The sequence below is a fragment of the Vicugna pacos genome, chromosome 2 (genome assembly GCF_048564905.1).
Source record: "Vicugna pacos chromosome 2, VicPac4, whole genome shotgun sequence".
Lineage (NCBI taxonomy): Eukaryota > Metazoa > Chordata > Mammalia > Artiodactyla > Camelidae > Vicugna > Vicugna pacos.
In genome coordinates this window covers 67,930,180-67,950,171 of record NC_132988.1, presented here as the reverse complement: position 1 = coordinate 67,950,171, position 19,992 = coordinate 67,930,180, and the positions used below count along the sequence as shown (strand labels likewise).

The following is a 19,992-nucleotide window of genomic DNA, read 5'->3' as shown; positions in this document are numbered from 1 at the left end:
ATGGAACATTTTCTAGGATTGATCATGTACTTGGGCACAAAAGAAGCCTCATCAATTTTAAGAAGATAGAAATTACCTCAAGCATCTTTACTGACCACAATGCCATGAAACTAGAAATCAACAACAGAGAAACAAAGGAGAAAAAAAAAAGAAAGCATGGAGATTAAACAATATGCTATTAAAAAAACAATCGGTCAATGATGAAATCAAAGTTGAAATTAAAAAATACCCTGAGACAGATCAAAATGAAAGCACAACCACACAAAATTTATGGGACACAGCAAAGGTAGTGCTAAGAGGGAAGTTTATAGCGATACAGGCCTTCCTGCATTTTGTTTTAATCCATAATATAAAGTACACACTTCAAAGTTCAGCCCAACCTACTGTAAATTGGTTGGGCGGGACAGGAAATGTGTTTGGATTGTGAGTCATGCACTTGGTTTAAACTCTGGTTTCGTTTCAGCGAGAGTCAATCATGAAGACTGTGAAAGGCTTCTGCGTCCTTTTCATGCTGCATCTGGGTTTCTTTGACTCTGGAAGGACTGGGAAAGTACTTGTATGGCCTGCAGATTTTAGTCATTGGATTAATATAAAAGTGATTCTGGAAGAACTCCACCATCGTGGGCACGAGATAACTGTTCTGGTACCTTCACCAAGTCTCCTGCTTGATCATAGCAAGATTCCCTTTAATGTGGAGATCTTCCAACTTCCAGTAACTAAAGAAACTCTCAGGGAAGAACTCGATACCAATATCTATACAGTTTCTTTTGAACTACCAAAACTATCCTGGTGGGACATGCTAATAAGATCTAGAGAAATGATAAACAATTTTTTAGCAATACCCAAAAGACTATGTGATAGTGTTATTTCAAATAAGGATTTGCTCAGCAGACTACAGGCAGCTAAGTTTGATATCTGTTTGGCTGACTCTTTAAACTTTTGTGGGGAGTTGGTGGCTGAGATCCTCGATATTCCATTTATATACTCTTTACGGTGTTCCATTGGGAATACCATTGAGAGACTGTGTGCTGGGCTTCCGATGCCTTCTTCATATGTTCCAGGCATTGCATCAAGACTGACAGACAACATGACTTTTATACAGAGGCTGAAGAATTGGTTGTTGTATACAATGGGTGATATAATCAATTTATATTATATATTTCCAGAATGGGATGCATATTACAGCAAAGTTTTAGGTAAGAAAAATTTGCATGTAATAAGGATTCTTATTTCATATGTTAAATGAAATACTTCTCTGACTGTATGAAAATGTACAAAAGATATTTTTAAGGGTGGATTCAAACTCTTGCCCCTAAACAGTTTTCAATGAAAAAAAATGGTAATTCTTTTTTTTTTTCTTTTTATGTTTTGTTTTCAAAGATTGAGTAATGAAAATATTCCAGAGAAGGAATATTCTCTATATTAATGCATAAGTCCTGCTTGATGCTACTAAGTTTTTCAGGGTATCTGGAAAACCCAAATCTGACAGTGTGTTTAATTCCCATAACTTTGGACTACTCTCTTATTTACTTCCTCTTTTATACACCTTGTTTTCTTTTTTATTTACTTCCTGTTTCTCAGACTTACTGTTTGCATCTTATCTGGAGTCTTTTGCAGTTCCATAGAGTTTAAAATTTAATTTCCTTGTTACTGATTTTAGAAGATATATCTCTTATACTCTATCATTCCTAAAAATTGTGTTTATTTCTAAAATTTTTAAAATGTGTTTGTACTTCTGATGTATTGTTCTGTATAGCCATTTCCCTTTTTTGTTTTTTGAGGTATCTGTTCTAAATCCCTCTGTGAAATTATTTTTTCAACAACTCACAAACAATACGAGTGCTTCTGATGAACTATGCTGCCCAGGAATATGCCTTATGTTCAAAATGGCATCTGTCATAATCAAGGTTGACAAATTGCACTGAGACATTTCCTGGGCATTCTGTAAGAGAAGAAGGTGCTTTTATCTCTAGACTTGACCCTAAAGAAAGTTATATGCAAAAACTGCTGTACCCATCAGTCACCCTTGTTCAGAGTCCAAGATGCAAATGGCAAAAATGAGAAATGGTAATTTAAAATCTCATCCTGGTGACATTTTCTGAGTAGTAGATAAAGCAGTGACTGATTTATAGCTGGATCAAGGTCATTTGTTTGTTTCTGATTCCAGCAGTTTGGTACTCAGTTGTGGAACCTATTTCATAGTGAAACGTTACTGGTAGGACATAGTGATCATGGTCTCTGATTCTTTCCTAGCTGTTTTTACCTAAGAATATTTGGAGGGGTTTGTAAATCAATAATCTGAGAAAGAAGAATAAAGGCTTGATAAATAGAAGAAACATCTTTCTTTACTCTCATAAATTTAAAAATACTATAAGATAGATCATTATTTGCCTATTCAGAATGTAAGATCTTCATTATAAAATGTATTTAAAGCTTTTCAAATTTTTAAAATATAACTCATAGTTTATACAGTTATTAACTGAACCATGTCATAGATACATTTAAATAATTGAGAAGGAAACCAGTAAGACAGCATTTCTTTCAAAAAACTACTTGAGGAACTATTTCTAAACATTTTGGAGAAAAAAGAAATGTTAGGGTAATAGTGCTAAGTTAGACCCCAAAATGATCAAAATCCTATAGTGCAATAATGTCATAATTTGGGGGATTGTCTTTCTACCACACAGAAATGTACAAATCTACATTCAAATTCAAAGTACCTGAACTCAACATCCACAGTAAAATGATTAAATGACAAAGTAAAACACATGCACATTTTCCTAAAGATGTAAATAATCTTCCAATCATTAATTCCTCAACAATGCCCAAGCATAGTATTTAAAATGGCATATGTTTTTGGAAATTTGGGAAATGCTTTCCCAAGTTTGAGATACTGTCTCACAATTTCTTCATGCAGATCAAGCATTTCTTTTAAACTCTCATACTAAATTCTCTTCATTTCAATCCATTAAACATAACAGATTACTAACCTAGGAGTGCAGATTTAACAACAAAAAGATATTGATATGAAAGAAAGTGAAGCAACCATATGTTCCTCAAATTCTACTCCTAGGTTTATAACCAAGAAAAATGAACACGTGTCCACACAAAACATATACATGATTGCTCGTAGAGCATTATCCACAGTACCCTAATATGGAAACAATCCAAATGGTCATCAACTGATGAGTGGATAAACAAAATGAAGTATAGCCAAACAAAAGTATTACTCAGTAATAAAAGGTAAGGAAGTACTGATACACACTACCACAGGGATGAACCTTGAAAACATTATGTTAAGGAAAAGAAGGCAGCACAAAAGACCACGTAGTGTATACTTTTATTTACATTAAATGAAATAAGATTACTTTGGAATAGTCAAATAAAGAAAGAAGCAGATTAGTGGTTGTCAGGGGCTGGGAAGAGGGGGAAATGGAGAATGACTACCAATGGACATGGGGTCTCTATGAGGAGTAATAAAAATTTGTAAAATATACTAGTGGACATGGTTTCACAACTTTATAAATATACTAAAAGCTACTCAGTTGTGTATTTAAAGGAATTGTGTGTTTTTATAAATTCTATCTTAATAAACCTGTCAAAAGATGGTGTGAGAATGAAGCATCACACAATGGGAATAAGATTATACCCAAAGCTGACACCAGTAAGCCACTGAAATGGGATATGCACTGAGTATGAGCTGGATTTTGAATACCGTTGTCATTATCAGAATCAAACACTTAAATTACTGAGATTCGCTTGTGATCTCTTACACAGATAGATTGTCCTGGTCAGTTCAAAATCCCTCACATTTCCTAATCAGAACTTAAGCCCACTCAGAACATCAAGAATATTCAAAAAGCCATGTGATAGGAAAACATAAAGCTACAGAGTCTTCATATTAGTGATACTGAATATGTATTTCAAAAGGAAGCCAATACTCTGGATAAGGTTCCTTATACCACAGTAATTGAATAGAATTCAGAAATGAAGCTTGGACTCCAAAGAGAAATTATTTACTTCTCAGTCACTACTTTGAGTTCTTAAGCTGTTAACTGTCACTTCGTTGCCATTCAGTTCAAAGGTACACTTTTATTCCTGTTAGTCAGTTAAATGTATCAAAATACTACATATTTCACCACCAGCTTATTTAACACTGCTATATCTTCCCCAAAGAGGAGAAAAGGCTTGTCCAACAGGAACTTCCATTTTGTATGCCAAAGGAGTAAATCACTTAAAAACAATTCCTTTTAATAATTCATTCCCAATACGATGTAATTAGTTGTGACAGCACACTGGAAAACACTAGGGGAAAAGACGGATTCAGTAAAAAAGTTTTTTTTTAAGAAACCAGAGGTTCTTGGAGCAACAAAAATGCAATAAACTGGAGAAGAGGGTGTTCGAGAAGAGGAGGAGACCCGACCATAGAAGTTTGAAGGATCACTGCCTGAGTTTCTTGTTCCTGGCTCGGAGCAGGTGTCCTTGCTGAGCGCGGAGTGGGGCTCAGGCTTAGCTCAAGCAGAAGACTCTGCTGGCAAAGATGAAGCAGCAGGCTTTTGGCTTTGTTCCATGCTTAAATTGGTCTTTGGTTATTGATAATCTCACTATTTGTACTCTTGGGGAAAAGGCCAATGGATTTCACAGAGGTGACATCGGGCCAATATCTTCAAAGATTTCTCTTAGAAAAGTAGATGGTGAAACATTTCCCTTATAACATGTCAGCTTGTTTCCTCTCTATCATCCTTCATTTTTATTCAGGAAAACCTACCACATTATGTGAGACTGTGGGGAAAGCTGAAATGTGGTTGATTCGAACTTACTGGGATTTTGAATTTCCTCAACCGTACTTACCTAATGTTGAATTTGTTGGAGGACTGCACTGCAAGCCTGCGAAGCCCCTACCGAAGGTACTCGAATGTGCTGACTTTGCCTGTTTGAGAATTTATCTGCTGAAATGATTTGCAGTTTCTTATTGATAGTATTTGATCTGCCAACTGAAAACACATGCACAGGAATTAGCGGCCATGACTCTCTTACACTAGTAGACTGCAATCAGCAGGTCAGTAGCCTTCCTTTGTATTATGTGTTATTATCTGGCTGAAGTAGTCCCTGTATTTCCTTTTTCATACTTCATTAAGTCTTTATGAACATGTATATTCTACAGAAATGATAAAATATTTCCCAGTATCTCAACAATACCATTCTCCCACTGAAACTAAGTTTAAAGAGAGTGATAACTTTACATGTTAAGTCAATCTGTCTATAAACATAGTGTAATGATTAATTTTATGTGTCAACTTCCCTGGGCCTGGTACCCAGCTTTAGGCAAACATCACTATGGAAGTTTCTGTGAGGGTGTTTTTAGATGACCTTAACATTTAAATATGTGGGCCTTGAGTAAAGTAAATTGCTCTGCATTTGTGGGTGAGCCTCATCCAATGAGTTGAAGAACTGAATAGAAAAGTCTGAACTCTCCCATGCAAAACAGAGTTCTGCCAGTAGATGGCTTTCAGACTTAACCTACAACAGGGGCTCTTCTCTGAGTCTTCAGTCTGATGGCCTATTCTGTGGATTATAATTTGCTGGCCTCCATAATTAGGTGAATTAATTACTTAAAATAAATCTCTTCCCTGTCTTCAGTGTGTCTCACACTTTTTTTTTGTCTTATTTGGTTGACTTAGCTTAGTTAGTAGCTAAACATAAAAGGAAAAGACTTCTTTTTTCTTCAGTATGATTAAATATGCTATTTTTATCTTGGATTCCAAGCCAAATTTTTCTATAATATTACTATTATCCCCAAAGTGTGCATTATAAGTATTTCTGCTTTACTTACCTGGTCAGGAGTTATATGTCTACTTCATGTCTTGATGTGTTTGTGGAAGCTTATATAATGTATAAATATATCCAAATTAAAGAAAACTGAAATTCAAATTTAGAATAGAGTAAATTATACCAAAAGGATATCATTATACTGACCATGATTCAGCAGAAAAAAGAATGATAATCTTATTATCATCCAAGGCTAAATAAGAAATGAAGCCCCAGAACTATTTAACTTAAATGCTTAATTTGATGAGCATTCTGAAGAGACTCTTGGAAAGCAATAGAGAGTAGTGAATATAGTCATTCACTTTATAAACAACAAGCTTAATTTAGCTACTGCTTTATAGCCTTCAACAAATTATTTTACCTCTCTGAGGTAGCTTTTCCATCTGCAAATGTATACATATATCTTAAGATCACCATCTAAGTTAAATGATACATATAAAAAGCTCAACACATGGCAGAAGATAACATGTAGTCAATGATTTGTAAACAGAAAAACACACACCTCAGAAATGTCTAGAACATAGTAGAAGGGAGCTTCCAATTTAAATATCTTTTAAAATCATTTATTTTATACAACTTTTAAAAATAACTTTCCATTTATAGTTATTGCAAGATATTGGCTTTTTTCCCCCATGTTGTACAATTAAATCATTGTTAATTTGCCTAATAACTAATGATTTCAGTTTCTATATTTCATGCTCTGAAATGGTTAACATATGAAAAGACAAAATTATTCTAATAATTCAGACACATTGAGAAAGCTGTGTGACTAACTTACTCTTGTAAGGGGAAACTTTCATATTATAAAGACTGTTTTCTTCACAGGAGTTAGAAGAGTTTGTCCAAAGCTCTGGAGAAGATGGAGTTGTGGTGTTTAGTCTGGGCTCAATGGTCAAAAATCTTACAGAAGAAAAGGCTAATATGATTGCATCAGCCCTTGCCGAGATTCCACAGAAGGTCAGATGCTTTTATTTTTGAGGGGCAGCTATTTCAAAAATCTATGAGGATCTCCTTAAAAGTGCACTTTTAAAATGTAGGAAAAGGTATTGGTGTTATTAGTGTCAACTGAACTGAACTGTAAATTAGAAGTCTTAAATGTTAAAAGAGGATATTTTATGGCTACCTTGCTTTAAACATGGTACTAATAACAGGAAAACATATTGCTGTATTTTCTTTAAAGAATGGGATAAAGCTTAAACCAAGCCATTCCTATTAAACAATTGATCAGCTTTATGTGCTGGTTTTAACGCTTCCATGTAACCTAACCTTCTTTTTGTGTTATTTATTTTTTAAGTCTGAGGCATATACACAAGCTACAAATAACATATCAGAGAATACAGGAAGAGACACTCAAAATTATACCATTGATTCACAGGCTGTCTTGGAAGTATATTTTCTTTTAATTAATGGTTTTGGACCAGGCCCTGGCTGAACTTGGAACTGACAGCTTAGATTCCAGGAATACTCCTAAATAATGATTCTTCTATCTAAACAGTTAAAGATTTTAGTAATACTGTAAAAGATTTATGCAGTTCACTCTATGGCATTCCCACAAACTACGCATTTTTTTTATTGATACCATCCTAGGTTATAACTGAGTGATGTGGTTCTTAAACTACCAGGGACATATTTTATTTTGTAGCTTTAGATAAAATAGCTAAAATTATATGTGATTTTAAGTTCCAAAAGATCATGACAATTTTTGTGCACATAACCAAATTACTTTCAAAAAATGTTTTGTGGAAGCAATACTCATTTAAACATCTCATCTAAATGGCATCTTCATGAAAATATTAAAATTTCAATTGTATTAAAATACAATGCTTAAGGGTGACATCAAGGTAGAGTCAAAAGCACCAAGATCTGACCGTCTACCTCAACAACAATTGTCCTAGCAGAAGCTGTCTGAACTATGTTGGAAATATGGACTCTATCTGAGCACTTGAAATATTTAGGGGAGAGCCTGACTAGTAGATTGTGGTTAATTTTTTTTGTCAATTTCAGCTCCTTAGAATAGCAGTAGCTTCGAAGTCTCCATCACCCAGCCCCACTGCAGCCAACATGCCTTTCTCAATAATATAAAGAAAACACACAAAAATAATTATTAAGTTATGTAATTAGGAACACAGTGTATAAACATGGAATTGATGGCATAAATAACTGAAAGAGGTGGATGGAGCTAAGCTATAAAGAAGCAGAGTTTTTGTATGCTTTAACTTTAACAATAGATCAAAAAATAAATCACAAGAGTATTAGAAAATATTTTAAAATAAATGCAAACATTAACCAAAAAAAGAGATGCACAGAAAGCAAGGCTAAGAGGTATTTTTAAAATTAAACTATTGTTGATTTAACAATACTGTGCTATTTTCAGGCATCCACCAAAATGATTAGGTTATATATATATATCCATATTCTTTTGATTCTATTCCATTACAATCTATTACAAGATATTGAATATAGTTCCTTGCACTACAGAATAAATCTTTGCTGTTTATCTGTTTGTATACGGCAGTGGGTATCTCTTAATCCCATGGTCCCAATTTATCCCTATCACTCCCTTTCCACTTTGATATCCATAAGTTTCTTTCTGTGTCTGAGTCTCTTTCCATTTTGTAAATAAGTTCACATATACTATTTTTTTAGATTCAACATATAAGTGATACCGTATAATATGTGCCTTTCTGTGTATCACTTACTTCACTTACTATGATAGTCTCTAGATTCATCCATGTTGCTGCAAAGGGCATTATTTCATTTTTTATGGCTGAGTAATATTCCATTGTGTATAGATATACCACATCTTCTTTATCCAGTCATGTCAATGGACATTTAGGTTGTTTTCATGTCTCAGCTATTATAAGTAGCGCTGTTATCAACATTGGGGTTCATGTATCTTTTCAAATTAGTTTTCTCTGTATATATGCCCAGGAGTGGGATTATTGGATCTTATGGTAAGAGTTTTCAGTTTTTTAAGGAACCTTCATAGTGTTTTCCATAATGGCTGCACTAATTTACATTCCTTCCAACAGTGCAGGAAAGTTCCCTTTTCTCCACACCCTTTCCAGAATTTATTTGTAGATATTTTAATAATGGTCATTTTGACTCTGGTGAGGTGATACTACATTGTAGTTTTGATGTGCATTTCTCCAATAATTAGTGATCTTGAGCAGTCTTTTCATGTGCCTGTTGGCCATCTGTATGTTCTCTTTGAAGAAATGTCTGTTTAGGTCTTCTGTCCAGTTTTGATTGGGTAGTTAGTTTTTTTGTTATTGAGTTGTATGAGCTGTTTGTGTATTTTCCAAATTAAGCCTTTGTTGATCACATTATTTACAAATATTTTCTCCCATTCTGTAGGTTGGCTTTTTGTTTTTTATGGTTTCTATTGCTGTGAAAAAGCTTTAAGTTAGATTAGATCTCATTTGTTTATTTTTGTAAACAAATTGGGAGATTAAGCACCCAGTTTTGTAGACACAAACAAACAAGTATCTTGGGTTGAGAACTGCAGTAGCATGGCAAGGACCGTATGTACTGGTCATTCTCTGTACTGTAGGTCTGCAGGCCAGCTCCCACAATCTCCTCTCCAGCCTCTGAAGCCCAGTATTTGTCCTGGCAGACTTCCTAGCTGGTGAAGGAGTTTTCTAGGATGAGGGAACCCTCCTCTTTCAGAGTTCCCTCCCAGGGGTGCAAGTCCCATCCTGATTCTTCTTCATTTTTCCTTTGTCCTACCTGGTAACATGAGGATAATTCTTATAACTTTGTTTGTATGAGATCTCTTGCAAGATTTCAGTAGGTGTTCTGTGAGAATTGTTCCACATGTAGATGTATTTCTGATATATTTGTGGAAAGAGGTAAGTTCCACACCCCTCTCCTCTGCCACCTTCTGTTGCTCAGAAGGAAATTTATAGCTGTAAGTCCCTACACTGAAAAAGAAGAAAGATATTGTAAAATCAATAACCTAATATTATATCTCAAAAAGTATAAAAAGAAGGCAAATGAAACCCAAACCTTGCAGAAGGAAGCAATGCAGATTAGAGTAAAATAAACAAAACAAAACAAAAAGGTTTAAAAAAAAAAACAGAGAAAAATCAATAAAACCAAAAGCTGGTTTTTAGAAAAGGTCAGCAAAATCATCAAAACTTTAGCTAAATTGGCAAAGAGGAAAAAAAAGAGTAGATGCAAACAATTAAAATGAGAAATGAACTTAGGGAGAGGATGAATGGTTTTACATAGGATTGTAAAAGGTTATGATGGAAGTGTGACCAAGATAGCAGAGGAGGAAGACCTTCATCTCAACTCTTCCCTCAGGCACATCAAAATATCAAGAATTTCCAGAGCATCTATTTATGAGAAAAATGAGACAACTAGCAGAAAAGAGCTGATAGCCACATGATCCAAGAATGAAATTAGACCCATATCTTACACTACATTCAAAAATTAACTCAAAATAGATCAGAGACTTAAACTTTAGAGGTACAACTGCAACACTTCTACAAGAAAATTCTAGAGAAAAATTTCATCACATTGGATTGTGCTATGATTTCAATAGGTATGACACAAAAAGCACAAGCAAGAAAACAAATCGATTGAACTACATCAATTGAAGAAATTTTGTACATCAGAAGACATTTTGAAATATAACGTATAGATTGGGAGAAAACCTTTGCAAATCATGTATCTGATAAAGAATTAATGTGCTCAATTTATAAAGAACTCCTACAACTCAACAACAACAATAAAATCCCAACTGAAAAAATGGGAAAGTCCTTGAATAGATATTTCTCTAACAAAGAAATGCAAATAGCTAATGATACATAAAAAATGCTCCACATCATTGATCATTAGGGAAATGCAAATCAAAAGCACAAAGAGATACCACTTCAGTCCTTAGGATAGCTATTATTTTTTTAAAGGAAATTAACAAGTGTTAGTTAGAATATGGAGGAATGTGACCTCACGCATTGCTGGTTGGAGTGCAAAATGATGCATCTGCTGTGGAAAACATTTTTGTGATACATTGGAAAGTTAAACATAGAGCTATCACATGACTCATTAATTTCAATCCTGACTATATATCCAAAGGAATTGAAATCAGGGACTCAAACAGATGTTTGTACACCAAAGGTCACAGCAACATCATTTACAAAAGAAAAATGAATGGATAAAGATAATGTGATATATACACAATGAAATATTATTCAGCCTTAAGAAGACAGAAAATGCTAATGTGTTATGACATATAAGAACCTTGAAGACATAATATGAAGTGAAATAATGCTAAGTCAGAAAAGGACAAATTCTGTATGATTCCACTTATATGTGGTACCTAGAGTAGTCAAGTTCATAGAGATAGAAGGAAGAATAAAGACTACCGGGGACTGGGGAACTGGAGGGAACAGGGGAATTGCTTAGTGATACAGCATTTATGTTTGGGATGGTGAAAACATTTGTGCTATAGATAGTTCTTGTGGTTACACAACATTGTGGATGTTCTTAATGCCACTAAATTCTATGCTTACAATACTTCAAAATGCTAAATATCTTTATGTACATTTTACTATAATAAAAAAGGCAATGCTTGCTTCTATGTTACTGCAAAATATATAGCAAAGGTCAGCAAAGGTGAAAGAACTAATAATTTCTTAGTGAGAAAGGTAATATCCTTTCCCTTTGCCTCTGAAAACTTTGTTTCAAAAATCCCCTTTATAAGAACAGTCTACTAATAACAATATGTAGTTGTCTCAGATATAGATTGTCTTCCTCTACTAAATTCGAATCAGTCTAATTATATTAGATACATTAGGATTGTTGCAAGCACTTGAAAACATGGTTGTAGCATCCACAGTTTAGAAACATTCATTACGTAATCACTTCAGGCCTCAGTGTGCTCATCTATTACCTGGAGACATCGAACTAGATTAATTCTAAGTTAACTGCCTCCTTCTGACAGGATGTGATTCTAAAAGTTTTCTAATAGAGTAAAGGCATTTATCTTAACAGGTTCTGTGGAGATACACAGGAAAGAAACCAGATACACTGGGAGCCAATACCCAGCTATATGAATGGATTCCACAGAATGACCTTCTTGGTAAGACCAGAGAGAAAAAACATTAAACTGAGTTGAGTTTACTCATTAACAAATAAATTCAAGAAATTTGTCTTCAAAATAAGGAAAAAAACCCAAAGCCCTTAATGTCTTTTTCACATTTCTTCTGGAACTTGTTAAAGAAAAATTATTCATGATTCCTGTTAAAGATTGTAAGGCACACTTTAAGACCATCATGATACGTTTAGGTCCTACTGCAATGGACCTTGACAGTGAGACAGAGAAACTGGACTTGACTCGGAATGAAAAAGAGAAAAGTTGTAAATTAATAGCCAAAATGCTGAATATTATATTATGTCACTGCATGAAAATTTACTATGAGGAAACAAGAGTGACAAAGGGGACTCTGGCAAAACTGACCTAATCTGACTCTTGCTGATGGCAGGCTAACATGATCAGATATCACTTGGGGGATGATGAAGAATGAGGCAACAGCTATAAGGGTGACTGGACATCAGGGATGGGGAAGTCTAGCAAAATAGACTTAATAGGGTTCTTGCTAAAATTGGGCAACGTAGAGATAAACACATAAGCCCCCAAATCAGGGCCTGGTTGGGAAGAGGATTCTGAGGAACCTGACTAGAGTTTTGATTACTAATAGAATTTTTGTCAAGTTCCAACATAAGTAAGGAATTTATAATTCTCCCATTTATAATACAACTTCTCCCGCCTCAGAATCAGAGTCAGTATACTTTAGACCTTGACTCTCACTAACTTCTGTATAGAATATTGTAGAACCTCTTGAATCTCTGTATCCATTCCCTCCCATCTCTCTTCTCTTCTCCCCACAATAACTATTTGAAAAAATTCTGACAATCCCTTTCACCACCTATGATATTATTCACGGTTCCATATTACCATAACATCATGTGCAAAATCCTGTGTTCTTAGAGTACCTCAGGAGCTTGCCATGATCTACATTTTCTAGCCTCTTATGCCAACATTCTCATATTAAAACTCTGCACATCTCAGCTCTTCTTCCCCATCCACACAAGCATTTGTTTTCTGAAATCCCTTCATTCCTTTTTACCATTGTATTCGAAGCACCAACAACTTTTCCATGGCAACCACTCTCCATCAGTTGACTCTGCACAAACCTTCAGGGTTTTGTGGAATGACTTAATTGCTAGAATCATTCATTGCTGCTCAGCCTGGAATCACTGTCACTTTCTTTAGAGCCTGTAGAAATGTGTACAAGGCCTTGTGGCACAGAATTGTGTGGGAAATGCTGCCTAACTGAATTAGTGATTTATACAGGTGTCATGATTTTCTGTTTCTGAAATTCTTACAACTTAGAATAGCGATATTTATATATTTTCTCTTTTTAGGCCATCCTAAAACCAGGGCTTTTATCACTCACAGTGGAACCAATGGGATCTATGAAGCTATTTACCATGGGGTGCCTATGGTGGGAATCCCCTTGTTTGGTGATCAGCATGATAATATTGTTCGTGTAAAAGTCAAAGGGGCAGCTGTTGAAGTTGATTTGCACACAATGACAAGTTCTGATCTGCTGAATGCTTTGAAGGAGGTTATTAACAACCCTTTGTAAGTATAGAATATATCCTTTTCTGAGAATCATCCTGTTTTTTAAAAGGAGTAAACTGTTTCAGTTTTTAAATTGATTACTTTTACACAATCACCAGGACATAAATAATATCAAATATGATTGTCTTACACTTCTTAATTTTTATGAAGAAATTTTCATACCTACTGTTACTGGGCAATGGATTACAATCTCAAAAAATTAGTAAACATATTTAAAAAAATAAGCTACTGTTACAGAGACACAAGTCTTTTTATTAATGATATTATTATTCATTTCTTAAAATTGTAGATATAATCACTAAAAGGATTTATGCAATATGACAAAACACACAGAAATAAAAATATAAAATTAGCTCCTCTCATGCAGTTATAACCAAATCCAGTTCAGAAATTTTACTTCAGATATTTCCTTGTGCTAATTTATAAATAGAAAAAAAAAGACAGAAATAATTGTATGAAAATTGGATTATGCTACTTTTTAATTAAAGATACCCCAATTTGTGTATTTTAATTTAAAGCAAAATTAAGATAGTGAATTAAAACTAAGAGATCCAAATGGAGACATAGACGATGGTAGCCTCCCTGTCCCCTGGCAAAGATCAACATTAGACAGCTATCTATGAACAAAAACAGCTCTCGGAGAGTTCTAAACTCCATATGAGAAATTTTAGAAACACTGTGGAGCAGAAAACCTGAGAATAGTCACCTAAGGACAGAATGAAGACAGTTTTGTTTTGATTGCATCATCCCATCCCCAAGCCATCATAGCTCATGTCCAAGAGAGATCTTTCCAAGTAGAAAGAGTTTCTTACCAGGAAAGAAATGTGGACTAGACTCTAAAGCAGCTTGGGACATAGAAATAGAAAAAACAATCCTAAATTTGCATGAAGCCACAAAAGATCCCAAATAGCCAAAGCAGTCCTAAGAAAGAAGAACAAAGCTGAGACGTCCCATTTCCTGATTTAAACTATGCTATAAAGAATACTAATTTTAACAGTATGGTATTGGCATAAAAATAGACACAGAGAGCAATGGACAGGATTGAGAGGCCAAAAATAATCTCACGCATATAAGGTTAAAAATATTTAACAAAACAGCCAGGAATACTCACTCAACAGGAAAGGGGTAGTCTCTTCAATAAATGGTGCTGGAGAAACTGGATAATCACATAAAGGAAAATGAAATGGGACTCCTATCTAACATCACTTGCAAAAATTAACTGGATATGTACTGAAGACGTAAGACCGGAAACCACAAAAATGTCCTAGAAGAAAACATAGGGGGAAAGCTCCTTGAACTCTTTGCAATAATATTTGGAAATGACACTAACAGCACAAGGAACAAAAATAAAAATCAACAAATGAGTCTAGATCAAATTTACCACTTCTGCACAGCAAAAGAAGTGATCTACAAAATGGAAATTCTGTCATTTGTGACAACTATGCTAAGTGAAATCAGCCTGAAAGAGAAAGACATATACTGAATATCACTTATATGTGTAATCTAAAGGGACAAACTCAAAGAACTAGAGAGCAGAGTGGTATATACCAGGGCCTAGGAGTTCAGGGAGTGGAGAGATTTGGTCAAAGAGTCAAACTTTCTATAACAAAATGAATACCTTCTGCTGAACTTTGTACAACATAGATTAGCTGTGATCATAACTTCTCAACATGAATGATTACATTTATCATGATATTGTAGTTCAAATAAAGCAAATAAATATATTTGTTGGAAAAAAATATTAAAATTTTAAATATTGCAATGGTTTGTCTACATATTACGTTCATATCAAATAAATTCTTACTAAAAATTCCATATAAATCTTTGAGCAAATATTGACATTATAGGTTAAAATACTTCCAATTTTGGCCAATATTGAAAGACTTTCCAATATGAACTCACTTCTCAACTTCACATTTATGTCTCTTAAATATCATATCTTAATTTTTGTTTGATGTATTATAATTATAACATTATAAAGGCTTATATAATACACATGTTGTCTAGACTACAATGTCCAATATTGTTTAGCCTTAGTTTTGTATTTATGTAGATTTATTGACGCACTTTGTGTTCTATAAAGGTATTTCTATAACTGACGGCTTTTGTTCTTGCTAATTTTTTACCTGCAAATGCTTTATTTTGATCTGTGGAGCTTATGTTGTTGTTGCTTTCTTGTTTACCTGCGATATATCCCGAATAGTTATTCCTTAAAATATTGTGTATTAAGAAAGGCTTGCCTTGCTTTTTTCAAAACAAACGGCAACAGGGATTTATACAATAATTTTTTGGCTGACATTGCTCCTCAGACTTTCTCTATGCTGTTCCACAGTTTAGGACAATGAAATGCTTTGTATTTTCCTTTAACGATGACTACAGTTTAGTGTGGGAGAATGAACTCCCTCCTTCACCTTCTTCAGAAATTTGAGAAAATGCTTCTTCTAGGTCAGCTATCCAAAACCTAAAACAAAACCCTGGCTAGGTCTTTTGTCCCTTTACAGAAGGTAGAGGGTTCGTGTTCTGGCTCTTGCCATTTCCCATCTCACCACTGGCGCTTGCATCCCTCTGTAGCCTGAAGCAAAGATTCCAGCAACTACTCACTCTAGGGACCTACTACTTGCCCGTTGGGTGACATTAAGTTTTCTTATATTTTCAACTAAAATGTCAGGGCCATGAAGATCACGGACGGAAACCATTACCTGATGCTGTTGAACACTAGCTTCTTGTTAACACCAGCACTCCAGACCAAACCTGGGGACGGTGGAGGGGTGGGGGAAGGGTTCCTCTCTCACAGACCTGCCCTCAGTGCTGCATCCTGTCACTATCATGTTCTCCATACCACCCCCTCAGCAAATGAGGGTAAAACGCTGTTTTCATATTCCTATATCTGAACTTTGAAAATGCTATTTCCAATAGAAGTTCTTTTCTCCCCTAACTCCAATTGTTATTTCCACTATGAAGCATCCAAAAAATTCTAGCTGATAGACCACTATGTAGAAATATTTCAAGAGGAAACAAACTTATATACTTTGGTGCTCTTGGAGATGTTATTTATGACATCATTTATTATACAACTATTTAAAACACTTTTAATAATATATAACATAATTTTAGGTATACCACATCCTTAATGGATTTTTCAAGTTGTTATCCATATATTCAATTTTCAGCTATAAAGAGAATGCTATGAAGTTATCAAGAATCCACCACGATCAGCCAGTGAAGCCCCTGGACCGAGCAGTCTTCTGGATCGAGTTTGTCATGCGTCACAAAGGAGCCAAGCACCTACGCCCAGCCCTCCACAACCTTTCCTGGTACCAGCACCACTCTTTGGATGTGATTGGGTTCCTGCTGGCCTGTGTGGCAACTACTATATTTTTGGTCACTAAATGTTGCCTGTTTTGTTGCTCGAAGTTTGGTAAAACCACAAAGAAGAAAAAGAGAGAATAGGATTTGGTTTTTCTGTTCAGTTTTTTTGTTTGTTTGTTTTTTTAACAAGTTGGGTGGAAACCTTGGTGGGGCCCATCCAAATCAATCCATCCGCTGACTTGAACTGATTGCTCTCCTACTCTTCAGGGTTCTTGTCCATTTCTCAGCTTATCAAATCAAAGATCAAAGACTCACCCCCGAAATGTGCCACATGATTCACAATTAAAGTTTCAAATTCTTTCCCAAAAATCTATTCTTTAAGAAGAGAAAATAAACAAATAAACACATGGAGTTGCTACCATAAAGACTTAGTGCTTTATTCATAGCTTTCAGTTCAACAAATTGTGATGTTGTCTGAGGCCTTAGGAACAAAATGGTTAATTTCGTTTTCAGCATTGATCACATTGAACACTTTCTAAATACGTAACATTATCCTGGGGCCAGTGTGTTATAGTTCTTGCATGTTCTCTAAAGGAATCAGGCAAGAGTAGTGCAGAGCACACTCCAGCCAGAGCTTCCCTTCAGGTCAGGAAGATCAGGAGGCTGTCAGGGTTTCTCCTCTGCCGTAAGGCACACTTGATGCCATCAATTTATTTTCATCTGACACGTCAGACTGTGTCCCCCTTGCACTACAAAACACGCTTTTTTGCCTTTGATTTGAAGATTGCTCTTCGTTGGGAATTAATAATGTTAATTCTTCATTTGGATTGTAACACTTTTGTAGCTTCAGAGAAGTAGCTGAACTTCGTAAGTTAGCATGATTGATGGTACAGTGGAGTAAGTGACTGGAAATAAATACCTACTTTATAAAAGTAACTAATGAGAGGTGGTAACGTGCAGTGGTAGAGTGTGTGTTTACCATATATGAGGTCCTGAGTTCAATCCTCACTATCTCCCTTAAGAAATAAAGTAACTAGAAATTTTATTTAATTCTTTTTTATATTAATTATACTGATAAATATTTGTAAAGCAGCAGCAAACTAGTTTCAGCTGCACTGCAGATACTTTGAGGGGGAGAGTCCATCTCTCAGAACTGCTCTTTGCTAAGGGGGTGATTTTTCCATCTAATCACAGCCTCAGGACATTGCCCATTTCTTGCTTTTACTTTGCCCCATCACTTCTCCTACTTCTCTCAGGAACTGTATTGTGACCACTCTATGAAGCACAAGACTTAGACTTCTGTTAAAAAGCATTAGCCAGAGATCTGCAGTAAACATGAAGACACAAGTTGCATTTTCATACAAATAAAGATGTCTCTTAATTTCTTTCCTAAAAAAATGTATCTTCTAGTATGTTTGCCAGTGTTTTAGCCTTGAGGTCAAAAACTATTCAATCTAACTGTGATGGCATTACATAGTAACCAAGTTCATTAAGTAATTGCAATGGACTTTGAGAATTATAACCTAAACTTAAGAGAACCAAAATTACAGCTCTATCTTAGAACAAATATAAATCATTTCCGCAATTTTCTGGTTTTGACAGTAAGAATGGCACAATTAAGAGCAAGTTAAACATAAACTTATTCTTAGATGGGCAATTAACTATGAAAAGATATAGGAAAAGTATATTTTTTAATTTTATGAGGTTTTGAAATAATTAAAAAATTGTAATGCTTTAATGTATAATTTTTTCAAAACGGTAAACACTAATGTTGTTTGTTTTCAGATCTAAATCATGTAATCAAAGCAGTAATTTACCACAATGCTAAATCATTTATTCTGGCAATGAGATAGTGTTCTTTTCTAAAGTACTCTTTAAAATTTAGTTGAACCTTAGGTCATTTTATACCAAAGGCAAGATATCCATTAACTTTTTCATTATTATAAAATGAGGTAACATAAAGCAGTAAGTTTCAGAATGATTGGGTTACACCAATAACAGATGGATTATAATTCATGAAAAACAAAGTGCATATGTAGCACTTTAAATAAACAATGCCTAAAAATATTAATATAGTGGATAAGTGTCAGTTGGAGGGAGGTCTAGAGCATCACAAACGTCAAGATTAGGTGTACAAGCTCTCTAGAGAGGTTGATATATTTTGATTTGGAAATTATCATACTTCCATTTCATCACTACTCTTCACAAAATATAAAATCTTTTTAAATTTTAATTTCATATACTATACACATACATACATATATATTCTACAATCAAAAAAGTAAGATTTTTTTAACAAATGCTGAAAGAAAAATGTAATAGATAAAACAATGAAACACCTAATACTCTACTGTATTAAGATAAACCCAGGACTCTGGTAACCGTGAAATTTCTAATGATATTACTCATGGTGAATTGGGACCTTATAGTGTTGGAAGAACAGGTACTAGTCATTGTGACACAGTAGCTATTTGTTATATGGAAAAATGATGAGGAAAATGGAGACCAAAGTTTTGCTCTAGAGAATTAGTTCTTTGGAAAAAATATAATGATAGAGTGAAGCCTTTAAACCACTGTATTACGGCTGAGTAAGAAAGGCAGAAGACTTGCTTGGCCCCATATAAAGAGATTCTCGTCCTTTGCAGAATTTCCTCACCAAAAAAGTTTTTTCTTTTATTTTAAAATAAGACATTTCCTGTTCTATTTAAAGTCAGACCTCGTCTGAAATGTTTCCAAGATTAGGACCCTACTTGCGGTGAGCAGAAGGGCAAGGCAGCTGATAAACAGTTAGTGAGAATCTTGAATTCCTAGACGCCCCTGAGCCCTTCGAGTCCTCAGAAGTGTCCCGCTCCTCTCTGTGAAGGGATGATAGCACCTCTCCATCATGGGAGGATCACAGAGTGTCCTCTACCCCACGGGACATCATATGTCCTTCTCAGGAGCTGCTCTTATCTGCCCTCTTGATCACAAGCCAATAACAAGAGTAAAGTCACACTGCAATACAGTCAGCTATAAGCTGGACCTACTAAGGAAAGACAGTATAACTCAAAAGAACTGAAGAACACATGCAAAATTTATTAGCAGGAACTGGGACATTATATATGGAATTGTACACTGAGGGACAGGATTGAGGAAAGTCAACATAAAGGTGTATAAGGGAGCATTTTTAAATTTTTCAAGCACTCTCTCAGGACACAGTA

The 19,992-nt window shown here is 34.8% G+C and overlaps 1 protein-coding gene across 1 annotated transcript; it reads left to right on the top strand.

Moving 5' to 3' along the window:
• Positions 1 to 468: 468 nt before the first annotated feature.
• On the top strand, positions 469 to 17,206 carry LOC102524713 (UDP-glucuronosyltransferase 2C1-like). Its single transcript, XM_006212495.4, has 6 exons — positions 469 to 1,196; positions 4,759 to 4,907; positions 6,655 to 6,786; positions 11,830 to 11,917; positions 13,264 to 13,483; positions 16,654 to 17,206. Exons 1-6 carry the CDS (start codon positions 476 to 478, stop codon positions 16,931 to 16,933), a joined length of 1,590 nt encoding a protein of 529 aa, XP_006212557.1. The 5' UTR covers positions 469 to 475; the 3' UTR covers positions 16,934 to 17,206.
• Positions 17,207 to 19,992: the final 2,786 nt, after the last annotated feature.